Source organism: Oryzias latipes, chromosome 8, assembly GCF_053564925.1.
Source record: "Oryzias latipes strain Hd-rR chromosome 8, Olatipes_Hd-rR_3.1".
Classification (NCBI taxonomy): Eukaryota; Metazoa; Chordata; class Actinopteri; order Beloniformes; family Adrianichthyidae; genus Oryzias; species Oryzias latipes.
Window position 1 is genome coordinate 16,267,847 of NC_136244.1, and position 24,976 is coordinate 16,292,822.

General features: G+C 38.9%; 2 protein-coding genes across 15 annotated transcripts; one reads left to right on the forward strand and one right to left on the reverse strand.

Annotated features, from left to right (window-relative positions):
* Positions 1-249: 249 nt before the first annotated feature.
* Positions 250-20,124, reverse strand: sun1b (Sad1 and UNC84 domain containing 1b). 14 transcript variants are annotated; one of them, XM_078951596.1, is made up of 23 exons: positions 17,614-18,092; positions 15,745-15,842; positions 9,170-9,358; positions 8,744-9,000; positions 7,892-8,128; positions 7,636-7,770; positions 7,190-7,318; positions 6,537-6,620; positions 5,957-6,067; positions 5,710-5,829; positions 5,521-5,614; positions 5,193-5,251; positions 4,604-4,785; positions 4,233-4,508; positions 4,044-4,136; positions 3,473-3,564; positions 3,234-3,378; positions 2,811-3,125; positions 2,624-2,708; positions 2,146-2,261; positions 1,880-2,047; positions 1,694-1,786; positions 250-1,615 (listed from the first exon to the last, which is right to left on the reverse strand). In XM_078951596.1, the coding sequence occupies exons 2-23, from the start codon at positions 15,819-15,821 to the stop codon at positions 1,499-1,501; spliced, it is 3,174 nt and encodes a 1,057-aa protein (XP_078807722.1). In that variant the 5' UTR covers positions 15,822-15,842; positions 17,614-18,092; the 3' UTR covers positions 250-1,498. The 14 variants fall into 14 exon arrangements, with proteins under 14 accessions (XP_078807722.1, XP_078807719.1, XP_020560969.2 ...); XM_078951593.1 differs by having other exon boundaries at positions 5,193-5,258; positions 5,519-5,614; XM_020705310.3 differs by having other exon boundaries at positions 16,183-17,874.
* A 427-nt stretch (positions 20,125-20,551) lies between these two features.
* On the forward strand, positions 20,552-21,529 carry LOC144994301 (uncharacterized). The gene is made up of 5 exons (XM_078951612.1): positions 20,552-20,744; positions 20,834-20,869; positions 20,934-21,086; positions 21,162-21,280; positions 21,369-21,529. The coding sequence occupies exons 1-5, from the start codon at positions 20,675-20,677 to the stop codon at positions 21,474-21,476; spliced, it is 486 nt and encodes a 161-aa protein (XP_078807738.1). The 5' UTR covers positions 20,552-20,674; the 3' UTR covers positions 21,477-21,529.
* Positions 21,530-24,976: the final 3,447 nt, after the last annotated feature.

Consider the following 24,976-nt stretch of genomic DNA (forward strand, 5'->3'; position numbering starts at 1 on the left):
TGTACATTTTAACATTTGCACTAAAAAGGATTTTTTTCTTTTTTAAATTGAACCAACAAAACTCAACAAAAAACAAAGTTTTTTCTGGAAATGGGTTTATTGAATTATATTCCAAAGCAGGTTAAGTCATCTCATGACAAAATATAATGAACAAAAATAGCAATTTATCTAAAAAAAAAATTAACAAAAAAGATTTCAAAATGCACTGAACACCTTTTGACAAAAATATACATTGCAGTTACTCAAGACTTTGCAGCCACTAATAAACTTTTTAATAAATAAAATATTGAAGAAAACCTTTTTTACAAATAACATTTTAGACTTACTCATAGATGCAAATATACCCCATTTTTAAACAAATTATAAAGACCTTGCCCATAAACCTTTTGACAATTTCTTGCAGTGCATCCTTTCAATCCAAAAATCCGCAACTAATCAAAAAGAAAGGAAAACCATAAGTAACAGTAGAAATAATACAATAAAAATAATGACTTTTAAAACTATTTTTTGAAAGCAACACTGATAAAAGTTTTTAATATAAAGGACCAACTATCAACAGTAAAATGTACAGATTACATTCCTTCAAAAGTTTTAGAGTTGTGAGCTGATGCGAGAAAAAGGACATTTTCTGACAAAAAAAAATAAAGAAATAGAAAGGAATAAAAGCTCACGGTTGTCTACAGAAGAAATGCATTTTTTAAGATCCAGGAAGGAAAACCTTTTACAACCACGATGCAAAAGTTACTGAGCATAGTGGTAAATGCTTCTTGAGGAGTCACATGTTTGCATTATTTCTTGAGTCTAGCCATCATTAGACATAGATTCCATGTAATGTACACATGAAGACTCAGGACTAATCAAAAAGAGCTTAGGTCAGTGGTTTTAGTGTTGTCATATGATTAAAGGAAACTTGCATCGTAGCTCCACTTGAGCTGACATTCAGAGCTTGTCCAAAGGCATCATGTTCAGTTCTGAAAAAGCCTATTATGGATGTAAGAAAGCATGAAATTGAGCTCATTATGTAGTGAAGCCAACATATCTGTGGTGAGTTCACCTGACTGGACAGAATCTCAGGAAAAGGGCTAAAAGTCTTTTTCCTAAAGGAGATCTCTTATTGAGAAAATGCAAATAAACAGAAAATGTAGGGATGCTAACAGCATGTGAAGAAAGAAAAGGAGACTGTGAACCCAAACCCACCATCCTGCATGAATTGAAGGGCTGGATTTGTCAGCTCAGGCAAACTTAGTGTCCTCAAGAGCAGCTTCAGTGCAATGAAAGGGGGCTGGGAGGTTCGTCCGACGTTCTGTTTCTCCACATATTCCTCGACACTCCAGCGCTTCACCTCCCCAAGTCACTCTGGGCACATCCCTTCAAGTATCCACAACCTCTGTGTGCCACGCACAAACACTCCAGAATCCCCCTGGCTTTGAAGAAACAGTGAGTGTTATGTACAGAGACGGTTTAACGTTGTTTGTTGATGTGCTTGGTGATGTCTGCATCACTCGGGCCGTGGCTCTCCATGGACTCTGAAGCGGTACAGGCAGGTGTATTCAGGGTGACCCCAGTTGGACAGCACACGCACCTCGATAATCTGGAAAGTCTTGTCATTCTCCTCCTAAAAACAGACCAAACAAACAGGAAGTGTCTCTTAACGCCTGTCAAGAGATTCGTCTATAGTGATAATGCCACTTACCTTTACAGGGAAGATCTGTAATGCCTCCCCGTTCTCCTCATAAGTGTAGTGGCCGAGCAGCTTTCCTTTATCTTGGTACTCATCATCTAGACCCTACGTATAAAAATGCACATCATAACTATAACAGACTCGTGCTTGAATTAGAAAAAAAACTCCCTTATATGAATATTTGCCAGCATCGCTTACAAAGACAGTGAAGTTGCGTGGAGCACTGGTTATGTTTCCAGTAGGTGACAGAGATTTAGGAATGTGCTCCAAACAGAAGGATGTTGGTAGGATTCTTAGGGAGAGCCTGATCACCAGATAACCTTGAGAGCCTTTAAATGCCCAGCAGTTACCAGGATACACATCCGGCTGTTAAAAAGATGGGAAGCCAAAAAAAACGTTAGTTCTATTTTTTTCGGCAGCTCCTCTAACTATTGGATAAAATAAATCCCTTTGAGGTTTCTCACCTGAATGACAACACGTGGAGACTGTGAGAAGTACCAGAGCGGCAGGCCAAACAGACTCATGAGGGCTGTCTTGGTCTCGTATGTCTCAGAGCAGCGAGTGCTGAGGATGCTGCCACCTGAATGTGCACAGAAACTCAAAGAGTGATGCTACTGCTGTCAGTGTGAGCATTACCCCCTTATTTTTTGCTGACCATGTTGGTGAAATGCAATTCAAACCCAAATGTTAGAGAAGCAATAACATATTTTGAGCACAGCTGGGAAAATCCGCATCAGTCTGGTCAACAGACAGAAGGAAGTATCTGGACAATGGAGCAGGGAGCTATATCAGGTAATACCCTGTTGTCCTCCAGCCTGCTTATGCCTGAACCCTTATTGCATTACACATACACTGAGATGTTATGCAACATCTAACTTGGTAATCACTTTAAAGCACTAGTGACCTGAATTAGGGCTGATGACCAGATGACTTTCTTCCTACCTCCAGACTCCAGGGCGTAATCCACCTGGCCTGTTCTGTCCTGGGAGAACAGCTTCAGAGCATTCTGGACAATCAGCTTCACTTGCTGAGTTAAAAAAAAAAAAAACTTCCATTACTTTATAGCTAAAAATGACAATTACGCTGTTGACATAAAAAACAGTTATAATAACGAGTATATAAACGTTACCTCCTCCGTCAGTCCCTCCGATGAGGACGTGTGTTGGACAGTCCCAGTGATTGTCTGAACCATGTTTTGGGTTTTGGACTCCGCTTCAGTCAGAGTCTGGGCTCGGCTGAGCTCCAGCTGTTGCGATACATTCTTCAGGATGCTCAGTTCTAGTGAGGCCAGCGCCGCCTGCAGGTCGGGTGTGCCGACGTAGCGTTGGGACAGCCAGCTGATCAGGGACTCTGGTACCTCGCCCTGCTGGTCCTCTGATCCACCGGCGCCAAAGAAAAGCGCCTGCAGCTCTCTGCGCACCTGCGACGACACCTGTGCAGATATCTGAAGCGGATAAAGCAGAAATAAAGTCATTTACAGATGCTGGTTGTTATCAAATCAAAAGTGGATTTCAGTGATGGTACACGGAGCGGACTAAAAGGCCCAACTAACCGTCTCCTGCAGTGTGTCCAGTTGCCCGCACTTCCCCTTACATCCAACAACTGTTTGTAACTCCTGTCTGATTTTAACCAGCTCCGCCTCAAGTCTCTGCACCTCCACCAGCAGAGCATCATGGTCCTCCTGCTGCACACCCGCGCTGAGGGAAGACACAAACAACATGTCAGATCATAGAAGCGGCAGACGTCCACGTTTAGATTTAAAGGTGAAAGCATTGGTCTCAGCTTCTGTACCTCACAGGTGTCTCTGCTGCTGCTGGTGTGACAACCTCTTTCTCCTTCTCTTCCTTCCAGTGCTCATACTGCTGCTGCTTCTGTTGCATTTCCTGTAATACACACACAAACAAGTGTCAAACCAAGAAAAACAGCGTTCAACCTTCATCACAGAGACAGCTGCTGTTGATATGACACTTTTCTTGAGAAAAGCAGTCTGCTTCTGAAATGGAAAACTTCTTTTTGAGGCAACGCAAAAGTTTTTTGGCACACTTACGTCAAACTGAGCTCTTAGCTGCTCTCGGTTGTTTTTATGTGAATGCTTTCAGCTCTCTTCATCAATTTTCTTAGTCCTTAAAGCTGTTGCTTTTTTGATTCTCGTTCATTCATCACTTAGGCTAATAATTTATTATTTATATTTAAAATTTGGTTACTGTATATAACTGTTTATGAAATATACCGAACAAATTTGAAAGTTGGCTATTTATAGAAAAGAAAACTACATATCTTGTGAATCAGCCATTACATTTATTTCCTATATTCTGAAGACATAAATTAAAGTGTTCCAATACAGAAAATCCATCTTTCTCACCTCCGTTTTACCAGACAAAGCTTTGAGCAGCAATTCTAATTCAGCAAGCCGGACAGCCTGACTCTCCTGTCGTTGTTCCTGCTGCTCTTCATTCTGCACAGAACAACAAGATTCCACGGGCTTTAAGAATGCTAAAAGTCTAAGGGGTCAACCTGTAAACCCGTCACGCTGTTCTCTTCATCCTCCTACCTGTGTTCTTTGTGTGTTCTCCTGCTCTAGTTTCTCTCTCAGCGAACTGAGTCGCTCCTCCAGGAGTGAGGACACCCACACTCCCAGGCTCTCCCTGTTGGTCTGCATGTGCAGCTGCTCCTTCAGTTTGCTGTAGAGGCTAAAGATGTCCTGGTGACGCTGGTCCTGCTGCTCGTCTTCCTGCTTAACTCGCTCCCACAACAGTGCCAGTTGACGCTCCACATCTTCAAGACGCTTTAAATCCACATTCAAGGTCGTAGAAGGGGGGAGAACCGGCTGAGGGTGGAGATGTAGACAGAAACACACACGTTTTGGGATTTCAAACAAAAGACTTGTTAACTTTTCTTCATCACAGCATCAGTAATAGTTACCGTAGCCTGTGAGACCGGGGCGACTGGAGCCTGCTTCATTGGAGGCTCAGTTACAGGGACCGAAGCTGGGATCTTCTTAAAGTTGGAAAAGGAGAATGCAGATGCAAGGTTCCACTCGGTCAGGTTTATGGCTGGAAGGTAGGCGAACAGAGTGGCAGCGGACGGACCCCACAACCACAAAACTACAAAGAAGGTTCAGGTTTTAGGTTTAAACTCCAACCAAACAACTCAGAAAGCAAGGTCTTAACCATTTAATCTTATCAACTTCGCTATATGAAATAATGCATTGATATACCTAAAATAGTATTAAATCTGACTATAATCACATTTCATTGGTATTAATAGATGTATTTACTAGCTTCTATATGAGATCAACTTTTATTTGGTTTGTTTTTGTCAGAGCAGGTCTGAACTACGGCAAAGCTCTGAGGAACTTGACCCAAATCTGCAGCTGGCTTTGCAGCAGACTCTGGGGAGGCTTAGGACACTCACTGCTTCTATACAGAGAGATTTTTCACCATGTGCTCACTGAATTAAAATGGGTTACATCTCTGAAGGTAAAAAAAAAAACCCAAAAAAAGACACTCACCAAGGAGCAGTAAAAAGGGTAAAAGAAACCACAGGAGCTTCCAGAGTCTGGGAACACATCTGACAGACCAAAATAAAAAAACACATTCAGTAAAAAACACAGCTGGTCAAAGAAAATGCTTTATCCTGTCCATCTGCTCTCTTCATTCTGGATTTACTTTTAGAAATTAAACAGCAAAATATCAAATATTTATTTTTATGGTCCGACTATTAAAACTTATTTAAAACCCTTTAGATTTGGAAAAAACTGTTTGATTTGAGACAAACATGATAAAGCTAAAAATAATTTCTGTTTGTGCTGAAATATTTTGAACTAAACAGATGCTTACTGTGTCAGAAAGAAGATGTTGAGGAGAGACATCAGAGACACCAGCTGGTACCATCCTTGCCCAAGGAACCAAAGCAAACCTTTGCTTGCTTTCACTGAGTGCATGGAGAAAAAATTTTAAATAAAAACAATGCTGTTCAAAATGTCCTCACTAAAGTGAGGGTGAATATTTTAAGTGCGTGATACTCACCTGGGGTTGTCATGAGAAGCCACAAACATGAAAGCAGATTCTTTGCTCCTGAGTAAAACCCTGAAGCCAATGCGCTGCTAGCTTTCACCACAAAGTAACCTGGCAGCAGGAGACAGTAACCTGGAAGACAAAGTTAATGAAGAAAATCTAAATCTGTTAGACTGTTTACTTGAATTTCACTTTTTAGCATAAAAAAAAGATATTTCAATGTATTTTTTCATACAAAGATAACTAAGTGTTGTTTAACCTGTAAAAAGAAGGACACTCCACAATGCTCCCACCACACCTTTGGACCTGGAACGCTCTGTGAGGAGGACAGTGTTGGCTGCAGAATAATGCTTCCCTGTACCGTCATTGCCTGTTCAGAACAGCACGACAGATACCAAGATAAGAAAAGGGGGAAAAAATAAAAAGAGAGGTGAACAAAGTTGCAGTAATTGATCAAACTGAACAGAAAACTCTTCAATAAAGCCATAATTGTTCAAGCCATAAAAGTTCAAAGCCGTATTTCCACTGCGTACCTAAAGCCATACAGAGATGTTAGGATGGAAATGTCACTTAGAATTGGGATTAATGAGGCTCTTTTGGAGGTTGAAGTGAATCCTAAAGTAGATCTGGAGTAGTCTCTAGATTTAAAGACGCTTCTGCAGGTCACCACAGTCAAGAGGCTGTTGACGAGGTAAAGAGGTTCACACAACCTCTGCTCTGTGGCTCTGACAGAGGTCACGCATATCATTGACTCCGTCAGTCACGAGCGCACTTGGAAAAACAAACGGTCAGAACCCATAGTGTGTGTGTTAGGTGTGTGTGTGTGTGTTGGAGCTTACACTGGGAGCCGTTGAGATTCAGATGCGATAAATCGTCCGTCGCCTGATCGTTTACATTTATGCTTCCAGAAAAAGAAGAATGTGCTGCAACACACAAACAGATTTTCTTTGAACATTTAACACCTTTTCATACAGGAAAACAGGATCAAAGAGACAGAAGAACATTCATAAAAAGAAGAAAAGTTAATTTTTATATTAAATCACAACAGCTGCTGCGTCCTGGAGAGTAAAACTGAATCAAAGCAAATTTAAAAGCATAGTTTAATAAAGCTTAATAAGGCAGCCTTTTTTAGGATTGTTGAAATCTGAGGCTCAATCGTACAAACATACAAATGTAGATCACTATAGAACTTCATCACTGTCTTGTTGTCCTTTAAGGATACCTGCTCTAAAGCTAGTTTGAACGAAAAATGAAAAGAATGTTGTCAATCAGAAAACAGTTGGTCTGCTTAGTTTTGTTTTTACAGCATTTCCTCCTAAAGAGAGGGGTGGAAGAGTGTGAAAGTCAGATACAAGCATGTGACGAGAGAAGTAAAGGATGAGATTCTCAGTTTGGATGAGGTTTCATCTCACTAAATAAAGGAGTGACTTCCCGAGAAGGAAGCTAATATCATTAGCAGGAGAGCAGCTGCAGAGCCGGCAACATCAAGTACCTGATTCTTCATAGCGTTTTTCCGAGGAGCCCATCATCCTGCGGAGAATGTTTGACCTAAATATCCACATTTTGGACAAACTGGAAGATGACGCTCGTCTCACTGAGTCCAAAAAGGCTGTGAGAATACCTGGTGACAAATAAGTTCACTCTTGGTCAAAATGTACATTTATGTTACAAAAACAGACACACGGCTCACATCAAAAAACATTTAAACCAAATCTCAAAAGGTGGGCCAAAGCGAAGAAAAGAAAGAAAATAGTCCGTGAAGAAAAATTTTACAAAAGAAAAAAAAACTGTACATAAAACACAACAAAACATGGGAGAATAATATGAAAAATGAGGATATAGATGAAGTGTCCAATGAGCAGGACTGAGCTACACCACAAAGGGTGGACGATGAGGGAGTAAAATGAAAGGAGGAGTAGAGAAAGTTTCTCTGGGTACCTTTTCCTGACAGGCTTACAGCCTTTGATCCCAGCTGAACCACACTACTGAGGAGAAGAGTGACTAAGGATACTACGGGGGTCAGGGCTTGTTTGCTGTAGTGCATACATGTGTTGGACACTGACATCAGGACACCTGCAGAAAGACAGTGTTGACTTTACATTCTTGTTAACTTCCGAGCTTGAACCGTATAATGAAGTCAGGAAAAAGGCAGAAAAGAAAGTATGTGTGTTATAGCCTAACTCCGCCTCCTCACCGGTCTTATTTTTTCGACTCCTGTCTCTGGTGTACACACTGGTGAAGGGCGAGGATGTGGAGGAGAGGGCTTCAGTGGAGACTTCTTGAGCCTGGCATGACGAATTTGACATGCAAGCGTCTGTTTTCTGAGCGTGTAAAGAGCAGTTGTTGCAGATGTATCCGTTGCTGAGTGCCATGTGGGATTTCGACGCGCTGGCTTTGCCGTTGACGTTTGATTTTTGAGCTGAGCTCTGACCTACAGAAGAAAGACGCGACAACAAAAGTAGTTTATTACAATGCGGTTGCTCTAATGCAAATTCTATCTTTGCTCTGGAAAAGTATATTTTGGCAAAGTAAAAATAAAGCAGAAGCTTTGAGTTCAGCTTATTGTTTAGCTAAAACTATTAAAACGTATTATTAAATGAATTAATAAAAAAATATATACATGCAATGCACACTTGTGAAAACTGAAAGTAGTTTTTTCAACTAAAATGGTAAAAAACAATGTAACTTAGACAACTTTAGAGCTGTTGATATGGTAAGAACCCCATTAGGCTCAGTATTAAAACATTTCTTTGTACTATTTATGATTTTACTTACAGCTTATAATTAGTAGACTACAAATTATAACTCTTGGTAGTTAGAGAGTTGTTTATAGCCAGGATTTGTGACAAATATGGCAGGTTGAGTTTCAAAACTCAGTTAACTAAAAATGATTCAAATAGATGAATATTATTCATGAGAAAGGCTCAAGAAATAAATGAAACTCATCAAATGATCTATTAAATAATCTTGTGAATTTTTCAAAAAGATGACAATGCTTGAAAAGAAAGGCAGGTCTTTTGTGAGTAATGTGTCCTTCTTCACTGACCCCTGCATAAATCCACTGTAGTGGTGGTGCTGATAGTGGAGACAGTCTGTTTCCTCGTGTGAGATCTGCTATAAACAGATGTGAGCTGAGATGCTTCAAACTCTGTGCTGCTCTCCTGAACTCTGCTGCTGCTTCCATCAATCGGGGTGCTGACAGCTGAGAAGGATAGGGTTTGCCGGGGTGTGGCCACTTGGCTCAAAGATAAAGACATCGAGCTGGACAAAGATTGTTGCTGCTGCTTTCGGCTCCGAAGCGTCCTGAAAACGCAAAGATAGGAAGTGAGTATAAGCATTAGCCCTCCTATATGCAGATGTATGCAGATGTTATATTTTGTCCCAAGCAGCTAGTAGAGTAATTAGTCATCAACACAAAGATTTACTTAGATAGGCTGAGCTACAATTGTCGAGTATTTAATCATAGACGTACCGCATCTCTTTGCTGGTGCTGTTGTAGCTGCTGTTCTGGTTATGGCAGTGATCAGCCAGGCCCTCGTTGCCATAGTGAGTGGCGCCGCTCTGCAGGCGCAGGCTCCGCCGTGACATTCTGGGCGACTCGTACACAGGAGCAATCTGGTGCTCCTTTTCAAACTCTAATGCTGCAGTGGAGTAGCTGGAACTGACACAAAAAAAGAGGAGGAAGAGGAGGAAGAAGAAGCACAAGCAGAAAAGTTAGATAAAAGTCAAGATTTTAAAAATTAAAAAGAGAAACAGAAATCCACTTCCTATATTTGCTCCAGCTGGTGCTATGTTTGTTCTAGACCTGCACTTCCTGTAGTTTCTATATTTAACTTGGTGACTTTAAACAAATGATTTTTTTTCCTTGTTGATGTTCTTTGGATCACGTTAAGATGTCCTAGGATTAATTTAAAGATATTACAACTTTATTCTTAAACAACAAAAGGGGAGGGGGGGAATCACAGAAATGCTTCCCACCCTCAGATAAAAACTCCTTTTTTTCCATTAAGCCGTTAAACGATTGTTCTTTGCAGCAGAAGTTTGTGACCGGAAACGAATATCTCAAAGAGTTTGACAAAAGGCTCAGAGCTTCCCCTAAAGTAAACTGGACAGATAGGAAAGTAAACATCTGCATGTTAGGGGATTGAATGGAAAAAAAATGTTGAGCCAACAGTAAGTGGAAACACACCATGACTCACTCAATGGGGCACACCCACCAGACTGAGTCAACGCTGAAAGCAGACACTGTTAAACGCTAAAGTATGAATTTTCTTCATTCCGGCATGTTCAGAAAAGTGAAAAGTAAACGGTGAAATGAACCTGGTGAGACCAAAACAAACCTCTTTCTGTAATTTTACTTTTTCTTTTTATGCAAGAGCTGTCAGATTTATGGCCCAGTCACGCAGTTCCAAGTTGGTGACTCTGAATAGTGGGGCCAAAGTCTCAGGACCACATTGCAATGTGTGCGAATGTGCACGTATTTGCATTGTGCAGGTTTCTCCCTCACCCTCCCTGTGGTTCCAATGGATTACACCCTCCCAGTGAGAGCCAATTATGTGCTTTTGTTTCCCAGCAAGTCTACTGTCTGCTCAGCCAACTGGCTCTTCTACACAATGCACATGGTGACTCCATTCTTGTTGTGCTCTAAAGTTGATCTTTTTGGGAAACATAGAAAGTCTAATCAAAGGCACTTTTAATTGACCTTAATAAAGAAAAAAACTATTTCGAAACAAACTTTCATAAACTCTTGGCAACCAGCTAAAAAACACTAGATTCATTTGATGCAGTTTGAAAAAAGGATAACCAAAAACTGTATTTGTAGTTTGTTTTTTTTTCCCAGTCAAATATTTAAATTCTTAAATTCGATAAATTGAATGTTTTTACAATGTTACGAGTCAATCCTGGGTAACTTGTGTTTTTTTTCTCTTTATGATTTTGAACACTGTGGGCACGCAGACAGTCTGTACTGAGCATGCTCTATAAATTTGAGCTTAATTAACCGTCGTGGGCTCACGAGTGCTGACTTCAACACAATCCTAGTTTATTAACATAAGATTGCACAGTAACAGAATACAGGATCTAGAGGAACTACAGGGCAGACTCAAAGTACCCCTGGTGCACAGGGATTCTGTGCTGCAGGAAGAAGCACGCAGATTCTGATCATTATAATCCCTCTTTCAGACTTGCCAAGCCCTGATTATTTGACTGGAAGAAATGCTCATCAGCATCAAAAAGCTTAGTAGAAACAGCAAAAGTAGATCCAGCTTCCAGCAAAGGCAAAAATATTTAGGTTTTAGAACAAAATGACAAAAAAAGAGCAATAGGAAGCCATGAAAGAGGAAAACGCTATGCAAAGCTTTTGTGGAGTAGTCAGGACCAAAGAAGTTCAAACAGATCAGTCAGTTTGCATCATTTTTATATTTAGCAGAAGTCATCCCATTAAATTTGATCATTTTTTCCAGTTCTTTAAAACTTAATTTTATAGGACTGGTCATCTTAAAAATATTAGGTTATGAATATAAATAATAAAATATTGATACTGTAAGGACAAAAAACATTAATTTTCTTTTAGTTTTGCCAACTTCAAAAATAAAAGGTGGACAGATTGTGTCTGTTCAGGTTTTGTTTTGTAGCTTTGTAATAATTCTGTATCATATTGGTAACACTTTAGTCTTCGAAGGTTAAATATTATTCTATGACTTTCCTTTGCGTTGAAAAACTAAAACTAAAGGGATAAATGAACTTCAGATTAAAGGGGTAAACAGCTCATCATTTGGAAATCGAATGCTCTTCTGTGAATGTTTCACAGGTTTGTATTGTGATTAAAAAGCAAAATCTTGAAATTAAATAACTTTAAAAAAAAGAATGTAAAGACAAATTCAAAACAGAAAAAGACTTTTCAAACTTATTTGCAAACGTGTTATTGCCAAATGAGCGGCATAAGCAGTTAATCCAGTAAATCTGGCCTACAGCAAAAAGCAAATAAAAAATCTTTCCAAGCTTTTAAGTTAGATCCTGAGCCAAATCTCCTGTGTACACACAGGGAAGGGCGGGAATTTAGGAAATAGAACAAGACAGTTTGTCGGTGTAGCCAGCAGCCATGACAAATCTAAAATGAATCTGCCATGTCTTGTATCTTACAAATGATTTTTTTTAAAGCCTCATCAGTTCATCAACCAACTATTTTCAGAATGAATGAAAGCTTGAATTCTGGCTGCAATATCATTTGAATCCAAAACCGTTGAAGCAATAAGAAAACATTCAAAATATCACAATTTAAAAAAAATCTTTATTTTATTAAGGCAGTGCAAGAAATGTATTTTTAAGTAGAAAAACATGTTTGTATTTATCTTAGTTTAAAATAAGCTGTAAGCTTTCAGTCTACAGCAGTGAGTTTAATTAGGAACTCACTTTCTCCACATTCTGACTACTATTCATGGAGGCGAGCACAAACACATTTTAAACGGAGGTTATGGGAAACATGTGGGTTGTAAATCTCAGCATTAAAATTTAGAATGTGGTTGCAAAAGCTCTGCTCTACATTTTGTCAGCGTATTTAACCTTAAATTCACACAGCAGAGGACGGGTGTTTTAAGGCCAAACGTTTTCCAAGTCACTGATTGTAAATATTTTCACAATTTAATAACCAAAAGGTTATGGTAAGTGTGAGACAGTTTTAACATTTCTTCTTTGCCCAATATTTTGGAGCTTTCAGGAAAGTGCAGATGTTGTAACTTTTTGAAGGTGTGTCATGCGTCAGAAAACAGAGGAGCTGCAAGCTCTGTCTGGATCTATTGTCACCTATTAATCATCCTAGATCTCCTAGAAACAGAAGGAGGAGGTTTGGGCTTTAAGCGCAGAAATGAATGATGAATAAGCCTTATAATGTTGCAAATATTTCTCAAATTTAAAATCACACCAATTTGGTTACCTTTTCATCGCTGCATAGATTGGAGCTTTTATCAAATTTACTGTGACAACAAGCCGGTTCAAATTTTTCAAATGCAAGTCATTTCTGAAGAACAGAAGAACAGAACAGAAGGTGTAGTTTTAGAGGTCCTCTTGAGGCACTTTAGTGCAACAACACTGTATTTAATGAAGTGTTTTCTGCTTTAGTCTTGCTGAAGTACAGTTATTAATAAAGTGGGGGGCTCATTACCGTACTATGCTCTCATTCAGCTGTGCTTTTCTTGCTACTTCTTGTCTCCTTTCAACATTCTTAGCACATTTTGCCCTTAAGCGATAAAGCATATTTACTCAGTTCTACAGAGGAAGAAAAACTTGAAAAAGTTGACTCATCAATATTAAGATTCTTCCAGCATAATCTCATTTTGCCTCTCAGACAGCATTTCCCTTCAGGGCGATATCCTTCATTCACCAACACAAAGTACTACAGAGTGCCATTAAAGGTTTTCTCCGTTGCCATGGGGACAAGTTCAAACAGGACCCTCGTCTAAAAAAAAAAAAAACAGAACTGATTATTAGCTGAACAAGAGCAAAATCATCTCCAAAGACTGTAAAATAAAAAAATCCAAGGGCCAAACATCAAAGTGATGTATAAAAGTCGACAGTTTAAACTTATATGACTCGACAGGGACGAGTTTAAAAGTTCTTAAGAAAGGCTGAAAGAAATAAGTATGGCAAAAGTCGTCTTTCTAAACTCAAGCTGCTGTCATTTGTTAGTTATTTGGCTGGTGGCGCAGGTGTTGAGACACATCGAGCACATGCAACAACAACTGCGACTGCAGAGGAAGCAACAACTGTCCAGCTGCATCAGCCTCAGCTGCATCAGTCTGCATGGAGAAATCAAAACGCATTCATTATTAATTTATCGGATCGAAAAAAACGTATTTTACTATACATAAGGGCTTCTCTGCATCAGCATTATATAAATTACTTCCCTGCATATACTACACCTTTATAGAATTGAATAGCACTTGTCTGTACTACAGGTTACAGTCATAAAAATCAAGCTATCACAAATGATGGAAGAAAAAAACAAGATGACATGCATCTGAAGCCCCACTGACCTACTTCTAACATCATAAAATATGAAAGCTGTGTGCGACCCAATACACACACCAGTATCTGGGTGCATCAAACATCTTTTTCTTGATATGAAATCCTCACATTCTGATAATTAAAACAGTAAAATGTACATGGGTTTTGTTTTAAATGTTTGTAAATGTTTGTCAAATGTTTGTAAATGGGTTTTATTTTCTATAAAACCCATTTGATGCTTACTGTATTACACAAGAAAATCAGATATACAAGATCGAAAAAAAAAGAAGCTTGAAATTACATCAAGCTTGCAAAAGCTTTTGCAAAGACTTACTATTTGTGGTAGTTTAATATTGTAAAGGCTGCAGAGTGTGATCATCTCAGACTGTAAAACACATCTGTATGCATTCAAAGACAACTCTCACTAAAGTCTTTAAAGCAATTCCTTTTCAGACTAAGCTTGTCCTCGCTGTATTTTTACATTTTCTAAATGAACTAAGCACAAGATTCTTGTAGTTTCTCTCTCCTAATGGACGCCTGTCCTCTCACACTTTGACTGTGCTGACGTTCTGTGCTACAAAACTTGCCTCTGTCCCTTTGAGATTTGACAACAGATGGACCAACCGCTTCTGTCACCTGACCCCATCCATCCTGGACGGTTTGAACTGTAAACCACACACTACACACACACGCGTGCGCCAAAACCCTTCAGCCGAAGCTCTCAACAGGTTTTGAGCAGCCGTTCTACAGCTCAAAAGCAAGCACAGATGTGAAACTGCTTTTGGTTTAGTTTACCTGGTTGGTTCCCGCAGCCTCTTACAGACGCTAACCAGTGAAACCTTGGACTTCTTTAACAGTAAAGAGGCATAAACTGTTAGTCTAATCCTGAGATCAGGGGGACACTTGTGGCAGTGTGGTTCATTAATAGCTTCTCAGCTGACTGCATTCAAGGGAACAAGCTTAGCTTGTTCCAGCACTTCAGTCACCAAACAGATTCCAGTCGGGGGTGAAACTAGCTTTTCTCCATTTGTTCAAAAGATGACCCAAAAGAGAAAAAAAAAATGAACCAGAACTCAACTTTACAAGAATTGGCACTAAAACTAGAAAAAAATTAGAAACACCCCTCCCCCCATTATTTAATTGTTTATATGCTTTGAATGAATCTTTTAAGATGTAAAACCATTCTAAAGCGTCAACATTTAAAGTTGATACAGTCAACTATTACATAAAGAAAATAATAAAAGCAGAAAAAGGGGAAAAAATAAGCTGGATTTAAGCATATTGACTTTCCCACACTGCAGTAAGTCCAGCAGAAACTGCAGTCCAGCTTTGCCAGTTGGTAGAAAAGAGCACACAATATAAATCCATAACCAAGCCCAAACTTTTTTTGGTCTTCTTATTAAAAAAAGAAAGAAAAATAGCTTTCATATTTTTCCCATGAGATCTGCTATACCTCAACTGTCAATCACTCTTACTCTTAGGTTAAAAGTTGAACAAAGCGCAGTGATATAAATCCCAACCCAACCCTAAATACCTTTTTGTAGTCTCTTAGCTGTTGGCATGAAGTTGACATTTCTGAAAAATACTGCATTCTTCTACATGCACAGACCTTTCTGAGGAAGAGTTGACTAGGTTAAGAGTGTGTGTGCTCTGATGAAGAGAAAGAAATCTAGCATCCATCATAAGCATGATTGAGAGATGGGGAGGGACGCTAAATCCAAACAGGCGCCATCATTTTCATAAAATGGAAAAAAGGGGATATGTAAATATGAAACCTGGTAATAGGCCTAGTGTTTTGTGCAATGTTTCCCAATTTCTGATGGGAGAAAAACGCCCCCAACTGAAGTCACAACGAAACTGACTCATCTAAACCACCAGCACATACCTCTATTGAAAGACAATTGTTATTTCTGCCACACCTCAAAAATTAATAAGCAGGAAACAGAAAGGGCATTGCTCAATTTCAAGTTGAATAGTATACCTCATGTCATTGATAGACATATTTGATGCTGCCAGCGTTCTGCAGCACCGGCACTAGGGTCTCACCTGAGAGAGTATGTATAGCCAGTATTTTCCGGGGCACACTGTGGAGGCGTGTATGTGTGAAGCTGGGAAAAATCCATGGTATTTCTTCTTTGTTTAAACTGAAAAAGTGAGGACGTAAGGCACAGTTCTTTTTAAAATCACAGCTGAGACTTCAGGAGAAAAACAAAAAACATCTTCCCTGCTTGGTTCAGCCTGTCTCTTAGTGTGGCTGTTCTGCCAATCAATGCAAGTTCTCACATGTTTAACAACTGGTGAGAAATTTACCTGCACATTGCAAATAAATCTAGCTAATTCTTTGACTCTGCCCACATTAACTCATACACCAGTGATAAAGGAAGTCACCATGGACGTCCACTGCAGGCAGATCCTAATGGGAGCTTCTGGACATCCCCTCTATTCAAAACACAACAACGCTACTGTGAATGAGAGTTAGCCAACCTCGTCCTGCATGCTGCTTCTGGTCAACGTAGACTAAAACACCAGCAAAAACAGTTTAAAAAAAGCTGATTTCTTCTTCTCTTGGCAGTCAACAGGCTTTGGATGATAGAAAAAGGAGACAGGAGAGAAAAAAAAGGCAATCTTCTTTCTATTTGGACTAAGCAGACCACACAGCAGGACAGCAAGTCCCTACAGTGACTGCAAGTAAGCTTGGTATTATGAAACTGTAAAGGAGCAGAGGGGTGGGGCAGGCTGTGAAGGAATGGGCGGGAAGCAACGGTCTGAGAGTTGAGAGAAACCTCCTTTATGAGAACAGTGAGCAAACAGCATGTTGCTGCAATATGCTTGCTATTGCAACTTGCCAACACTTCCAACAAGAGATTCAAGCAATCTTCCAACAAAGATAGCTAAAGATCAATACTTATAAATGTATATTTTAACAGTACAAAGTTGACTTCATATCTACAGTTTTTCTACTGCACCTGCAGCTCCAGTCTGCATCCAAATTTACAAAAAGACTAATCTTATTCAATAACAAAACATAAACAAATGAACATTCATAAAGGGTGCATTAACATAGCGTTTGACTATAATAGAAGTAAAACAGCAGAACTTAAAAGTCTGTTCATAAAATCCAGTTCCAAAAACTCAACACATAACCTAATCTTGATTAAATGGGAAAAAAACTCTCCAAGCCGAAAAGACGGATAAAGGGAAACAAATACCCCAAATCCAAGGGAACTACTTCAAATCCGCCAGGATTATTTCTCCCCACATGTCAAACCAGTGCACCTGATCACGATGGACAGACAGCCTCATCTAGACGAAACAGGCTGAACAATAAGGGGTAAAAAGACACCTTTCCTTTGCTGTGTTTTTACCTCTTTTACGCGTATGTTTTGCTGCCTCCTTTACGCAAACTACCTGCGACGGACACGGCAAACAGCGGCGACCTGACAACGAATCCAAACAGTCCTACAGAATAACGCCGTTAAAGCTAAAGGAAAACATATTTACTTTACTATGACTACGAGTGGTCGTCGGTGTGGGGAACATGTGAAGGCTGTAACGCGTCGGTGCTGCCCAGAGCTAAATTTAGATGTAGATGTGTTGGACAACAACGTCAGTTACGCAGCGCTAACTTACAAGCTTGATCAACGACGCGCCATTATTATTTCTGCTCAATACGTCCATTCATCACTTCATACATGCACGCGCGTTTGCCAATAATTATACACCTAAAGATGTGATAACCAAGCAGACTATTATCTATGAAAAGTACTTAAGGAAACAGGGCCCGACACTGCGTTAGCTGTCAAAACAGTTGTTGGTAAAGGAGCGCAGCAAGGACATATTTAAGTGAGCGCACAGGCCTGCCCCACACAAATACAGTCTCAGTTGGAGGTTACTCGTGGTAACATGTCAACTTGCCCGCGTGGTTTGAATCCATGGAGGTTATATTCTTTAAAAGCGTAATCCAAAGGGAGCAAAATCCGCGCGTCAAAACGCACGCAAGGTGAAGGTGCGCAAACTTCCCTCCTGCTTCCCGTGGCCCAATTCCCAAAAGGATTTTTATTTTACGCGCACCCGGTTCTTTTTACAAGCCGTTTCTGTAGGAAAGAAAAGTTTACTTGCAACGACAAGACTGCAAACTGCTAATACATAACAAGAAGATTTCCAAAATGGCTTCCCTGGCGTAACAAAGCCAGAAGGATCTCTCCCGAGCTGATCCTCCCACTCCCGGGCCCTCTATTGTCGGTCAGAGCGCCCAGTTTAAATCTATTGGAGGAAAGCAGAGCTGTATATGACATCCACTGAAGAGATGCTGCCCGGATATATGACAGTTCCAAATCTCCTCCTTACACTTAAAAAGCCTCCAGAAAAACGGAATCTTCCTCGAGAAGAAGTGTACAAAGATGCAAACTGTCAGGGTAGAATAACATTTTTTTAAGTAAAATATTCATTAATAAGTGTCACAAAAAGACCGAATGGTCTTAAATAGTCAATGATTAAGTCTATAAAGGGGCCAACTTGTTAATAAATAACCATCAGTACACGAGAAAGAGTACATCTTCAAATTACACATATATAAAGCTGTTATGCATGAAATATCATATAAAAACTATCAAAAATGTTCCAAATCTGCTTTACATTTCAACCCTAAAAAAACAGTACATAATTAAACATTTTCACTACAAAAGCAAGTGCATTAGTTATTACATGCTTGAGTACATCATGTTTACGGGAAGAGGATCTTTCCCACTGAGGTGTGATCAATCTGCAACAAGCTGACACAGATGTGCGAATAAATCTGATATTTTTGGCCACTTAATTCATACTGAACCAACATTTAATCATGGAAGAGGCGCCACCTGCTGGTCAAAGAAAAAACAGCGCTTTTTTCTGGATATTAACCTTTGACTGTCTAGTGATTTTAACCCAAACTCAAGACTTTTGCTTGTTAACTTCCTGCTTTAGCCCCAAAAAACCTTTGTCTAAACCAATAGTTTACAATAAAACCAAAATCAAACAGGTAACCATCTTATGGGACAGGTTTATAGTTAGTATAATGAACGTGAGGTCAGTCTCCCATTAAAATGATAAACTGACAAACAGGAAAAGTTAATCAACTTTAAATCAAAAATATAAATTGAGACTTCTTGCTCTGTTAGGATGCACAGGGCTGCATCAGCACATCAGTCAGGTGGCTGTCCACAGAGAAGGTCCTGAAGCAAGTAAAACATTTCCAGAGCAGCAAGGGGGTCACATTTCATGATTTGAAGCAGCCAAAGTGAGTTAAAAAGCTGGATTTCACTTTAGACATGACAGCGCACCTTCAACTAAACCCTTGGAGTCCCATCAATCTTTGGATCCAGGTATCTCAGTGAGAAGAAACCTTCTTCCACACGACCTTGGTTAAAAACAAACGTTGAAGGTGACGTCCAGCCCTGATGTACAGAGACTGAGGTCCAGGAGCAGAAATCCCACTATTGCATTTATGAATCCAGACAACCAACTAATAACAAATAGACTTATTATACTGTTCATTGTTCACACCAACATAACTGTTAATTACAAGATATTTCAAAAGAAAACAAGAAAGGACAATTAAGAGTCAGACAGAAGAAAATTGTCTCGTAACTTTTGCAAATGATCTAATTCAATAGTCCCAGTCTCAGTTCGCATTTAACATCAGACTGCACATGCCTGCCAAAATGATATAAGAGTGGAAGATATTTTCGGTTTGGATCCCGGTTCATCCGGTTGTAGTAAACTGTGTTCAATTAATACGATTAGTAGGTTCCAAAAAATGTTGACAAGATGTGGTGTGTTTTTGTGACATGCAGAAAGAAGGAAATTTGTTTGAAATTGATATAACTATTGTTATTTTTCTCAAACTCAAAGCGAGTCCAACTTAGTCTCTGGCTGTTTGATGGTGTTACTTTTAACGGTTACCGACCAATGCCGACAGATGACCAAGAACCACATTTTTTTGTTAAATCCCACGAAGAAGAAACGTTACTAGGGTAACTATAGGTATCTGACACAGCCCATAGGCAGATTAACAGAAGATTAAAGATACAAAATACTTAAGACTGCATCATGTTTTGTGTTAGCTTCCTTTGCCGCTCGTGACAGTTCCAAATAGTACTTGGCGCGAGAACTAATTCACTATTATCATCTTCCCACAGACGTCGAGATACTCACTTGAACTTCGATGAACCGAGTCTGTAAACAGGTCACACACTGAAGTTCTGGCTTACAGGCGCCACATTTGCTGTTTCGAGAGAAGACGACTCAACTGCTCCGTTCGCTTTTTCCGCACTAGGTCACTCTTTTCGTTCATTGGCTAACATTTAATTGACTAATGCGCACGCGCCACACGGACAGCCCTTAAATAGTAAAAATGACCATATATGGGAGACGTCCTTCGAATCCTGGTAAACTCCGAGCAAGTGTGCATGTTGGAACGTTATTGCCACCTGGCGGTCACCTAAAATAAAATAAATAAAATAAAATTGAATAAAATAAAAATATTTAAGCAAAACCAAAACAAAAATTATATAAAAACGTTTTTTTAACATAGCATTCAATTTTATTCACTATCATAAAGTGTTGTTTTTTTAATTTATAAATGAAACTAGACATGTAGACATAAACCTCGTAGCCCTTTTTTCCAAACATTTCTTTATGCTATTTTTTAACTGTCAGAAAACATAATCTTTTCTTTCCTTTTTTTTGTCTTTCTGGTCAGTGTCAGAAGTTATTTTTTTAATGATTTAAGGTCCTAAAATGACAGGCAGACCACTAGTTACATAGACAGACATAACCTGAAAAACTGGACTTCCGTGATGCTGTGAATGACTGAGAAGGAATCCTTTTGTCCCTGAGGTCACACCAGCGCATTACGCAAAAGGGAAGCTGATCAAAGCTTCACACGGCTCATTCCTTTTTCTGCTGTTACCCAGGGTTTGGTCTACGATCAAAAACCATGAAAATCTCTTTTTTTTTCATCTGTATGTTTTATTTTATTCCCACACAAGCTCAAAAGAAAGATCACCGTAAGTAGACCTTGCAAACATTTTAATTGATTAGCTCAATTGTGCCATCACCTTACTGTTTAATTGTTTGTTTGTTTTTGCCTTACCAGACATGAATTGTGAAAGCTGTCTGAAAGCAGCACAAGGTATGTCAGATTCAACTTTGTCTTTTTCAGAAAACACAAAAAAAACAAATGCGCTTCTTTTCAGTGATGGAGAAAGTCATAAAGGAAACCCCAACTGAAAGCAGGCAGAGAGTGGTAGAGAAGCTCCTTGGTGGGCAGCTGTGCCATCACCTTCTGTCCTACAATCAAGAGCATGCGACTAAGGATAAAGTGCTATCTGCCTGCACGGAATTGCTGGGTAAGATCTCTGTCCCGGATGAAAAGTCTCTAGATTTACAAATCAGGAAGTTAAAATAATAACCCCTCCATCCAGATTCTCATCGTGACCAGTTCCTCGCTGCTTTAGCTCGTGAAGAGCCAAAGAATCTGTCCATTGTGATGTGCTATGAGCAATCCCATGCGTGTGTGGGTGTCAAACAAAAGTCTCAGGAGGTAAGTTGCTAATGTGGTGTTTTTAGTTTTTATGCAAAATATTTTTTCCAGAGAGTAATTGGCTTTTCTTATATAACTTTTTTTTTAGGACTCCAAAGTTGACTTTGCAGAATCTGATATTGAGGCTCTACTACAGACACACAAGGAAAATGTACGCATCGCCCAGCCCATTACTGCACATTCAGATGAGCTGTGAAGCTGTTGAATTTTATCAGCTATTTGATCATGATAATAAATACATCATTGATATCTCAGTATTTCATGTTGCGGTGGAGTCAACGCAAAGTACTTTAAATCGATAGAGTATCGCATGGTGACATGAAACGCGATAACATCATGTTTCTTAATAAGGAGCCAAAACTTTTAAAGTTAATATTCATCAATTTTTGCGTTAGCGATGACGTTTCACTTAAAGAAAAATGAAAATCTGACTTAAATCTAAATTGAAATAAAGGCCAAATAAAGAAAAAACCCTTAGTTGTCTTCAGAGGTCCCTACAGATGGACTTGTTGTGTACCGGTACTTAGTTGCTGTGCAGATGGACAAGCACAAAGAATGTCAAACCCAGAAGGGAAGTTTAATACATAGGTTTATAAAATTAGGGGGCAGGAAGGAAGTTATGGTCTTTCAAAATGGCAGGAAAAAGTCCTTCCTTTGCAGAATCAGGAATTTCAATCCAAACAGATGTCCACAGAGAACACAGGCCCTAAAGAGGGCCTGCAACTGAGAACTTGAACAGGTGAAAAGTTAGACTGGACTGTACAAAGACCTACAACAAACTACGACAGTAAGGAACAACAGAACAGAGACGGTACAGAACAAAATGACGGGAACACAGGAGGGCCAAAAAGTTTGAGGTTGTTTGCTTCCTGGACCACAATAACACTATAAATGTTCAAACAATCAGGAAATTACAACCCAACAGGAAACATATACATTTTAGAACCCTGGGTATAGCATAGTGAGATCAGATATAAATATTGAGTAAAATTGAATGTAGACTTTTACCAATAGCTCTTGTTTTTCGTAAAAAAATAAAAGTAAAAATAAAAAAGATAAAAAATAAAAACCTAAGCTGTAATTAATCCTTGCCTGGTCTCAGGTGCGGGACATAGATGTTTGCTTGTAGGTCATTGGAGATGTTTCAACCTTACATTCATGGTTAAGCATGAGACCCCTTATTTATGTAGACCTCATGTGTTTGGAGATTTAAAATTATGAAATGAAAAAAAACCTGACAAACTCTGCATGTTGTGCATCTCCAGTTAGTAGGACTGCAAAAAAAGCAAACTTATATTAAACATTTAGCCCTGACAAACTCAGCAGCAAAATATAAGAAAATCCTTATCTTATTTAGGACCAAATTTGCATCTTTTATTTCAGATCTAATGGAACCAATTAGCCTAAACTCTTTAGTTTCCATGGAAACCTTTCCATCTGTTTTTCTCTTAAAAAACAATTTGCTTCATTTTTAAATGTGATACATTTCCAAATATATTTAAAACTCCTTTCTCTCTTGTGTGTGTGAGCGGATTAGTATACATCAATATGGGACTGAGTTATGTGGAACACGTTGAAGGTCAGAGGATTTATTGTGTGGTTAAATAGAGTACATCAACAAACTTAGATTAACTCTTTTCAAATCAAATTTAAGGGTCTTTTATTGGAAAAATATTTGTGGATGAACCAAAATCACAATGTGATGAATAACAGCAATCAGGCTGAAAGGTTTTGATTCATCTGAATGTCCCAAAAGCATTGTGCATGTATGGAACCATCTGAAAGGAAGACGTTCAGCAAAGTGGAGCAAAGCTCAGAACAAAACTACCATGTTGGCACAGTAATGTCACTGGTGAGTGGCAGTAAGATTTTATTACGTGGATGGGACTATCTGACCAGACTTAACTCCTGGTACACAGAAATACAGCAGGTATATGAAAAATATATTTAACAATTCTCTACAAAATACGAAATGTTTCCATGTCACTAGAGGATTTTTACAAGGTGAAAACGAAACAAGATGTAGATCAGAGATTTTTATTTTGTTTAAGTTCAAGGCTTTGATTAAGTTGTTCTCTAAAAGTATGTCTCTTCCCCGTAAACCTTGTTAAATTTCAAAGTTTGAGTGTAATATTAACAAAATTATCTTGAAAGATGATCATATTTTCATTAAAAACAAATTAAGGAAGATTAGACTCAGATGGTGTTTTCAGATTTTTAGTTGTGTTTTGCAACCCCTAGACCATAAAACTGTCTCCACCGGTGATAGAAGGCAGGGTTTTTCAACCAGTGTGCCGCGTGGGAGATGGTCAAGTGTGCCGTGAGAAATTGCCCTCATTCACTGATCTAAAAACAATTACCATCTCCAGGAAATCAGCTCTTTGTTCATCCAAACAGGCCCTGATAAAACACTGAAGAGTTAAGAATATGAAATATCATAAAATTATTTTTTCTTTGTGTTTATATGATTCTATTAAAGACACTTTGATAAGAATGACGGTACCGCGGTACACTTATAGCTGCAGCTATAACTGTGTAAGGAAAAGTCCCGCCCCTTTAACTGTCTCCACCAATCAATCTTGAAGGCTTAATCATATGTCATCAGTCTGACCAATCAGAAGTGGTTAAAGTATTCACTTTCTTGTTTCGATTTAGCGCAAAAAAGTCTCTCTGTTCTCAGAAAAATACCAGCTAAAGCTCGTGTTTAGCGGTGTAGCTTTCCACAGAATCTGGTATCAGACTGTGGAACAAGTGAACAAAACAATGAAGCTCAAAGTCGCTGGTCTTTCTGCGGTCGGCGCATTATCGGCACTACATCTCCAATGATGCATTAAACTGACTGTCTTAGCGCACAAGTAGGTTTACACGTTGATGACGTATTTCCGTTTTTTGCGAAAAAGGTGTATGAGTCTCTCCTCTTAACGTCTTAAAACAACGAACACACATCAGTTTTTGAATCTTTTGACTTAATTTTTAATACATCTTTTAGAAAAAAACAGCTGCAGCTTCCAGCTTTTTCTGCAACAATTATCACAAAAATGCATGTGAGATTGCAGAGATTGTAGATCAATACAGACTATGATCTTTTTCTTTTTTTTTATTTATCAATTTTTTTGGATGCTGGTGTGTCGCGGGATTTTTGTCAAGGTTAAAGTGTGCCGTGGCTCAAATAAAGTTGAAAAACACTGATATAAGGGACCTGTTTAGCTCAGCACGGACATCAGGGGGTCAGAATGTCAAAATGAAAAAAGGAAAATTAAAACAACACTTTTTAGAGCAAAAAGGGGTGTGCAAACTTTTAAGGAAATTAAGAAACTGTATTTATTGTAAAAAAAATATATATATCATGTAAACATACCATTATTGTAAAAAAAATATATATATCATGTAAACATACCAAATGTATTTATCCCCCCAAAAAAATTCCAATGTCTTTTTTCAATAGCTTTGCATTCGCAAAAAAGTGTTTTGATTCATTGACTAAGTTTTTGCATAGTTGGCCGCCATGTGACTTATACTCAGGAGTTTGAAAAATACAGTGCTTAAAACCAGTTCCTGACTCTTGTGTTTTTTTTTAATTATTCATTTATTTGGACTTGTGTAGTCAGTAACAACATGCTTATTTTTGTTCATTTCTCCATCCCAGACCTGTAAATAAGCAGCATAGTTTGCACCAGTAGATTTAATTGAGCTATT

Bases quoted from the DNA above. Each gene is read 5' to 3' on its own strand.
- sun1b (XM_078951592.1), bottom strand. The intron at 5,830-5,956 runs GTTAAACAACAC...TTTGTCTTCCAG, and splicing joins GAGTGTCCTTCTTTTTACAG to GTTACTGTCTCCTGCTGCCA. The intron at 2,709-2,810 runs GTAACGTTTATA...TTTTTAACTCAG, and splicing joins CGGAGGGACTGACGGAGGAG to CAAGTGAAGCTGATTGTCCA.
- LOC144994301 (XM_078951612.1), top strand. From the start codon at position 20,675: ATGAAAATCTCTTTTTTTTTCATCTGTATGTTTTATTTTATTCCCACA. The intron at 20,870-20,933 runs GTATGTCAGATT...GCTTCTTTTCAG, and splicing joins CTGTCTGAAAGCAGCACAAG to TGATGGAGAAAGTCATAAAG. The intron at 21,087-21,161 runs GTAAGATCTCTG...CCCTCCATCCAG, and splicing joins TGCCTGCACGGAATTGCTGG to ATTCTCATCGTGACCAGTTC.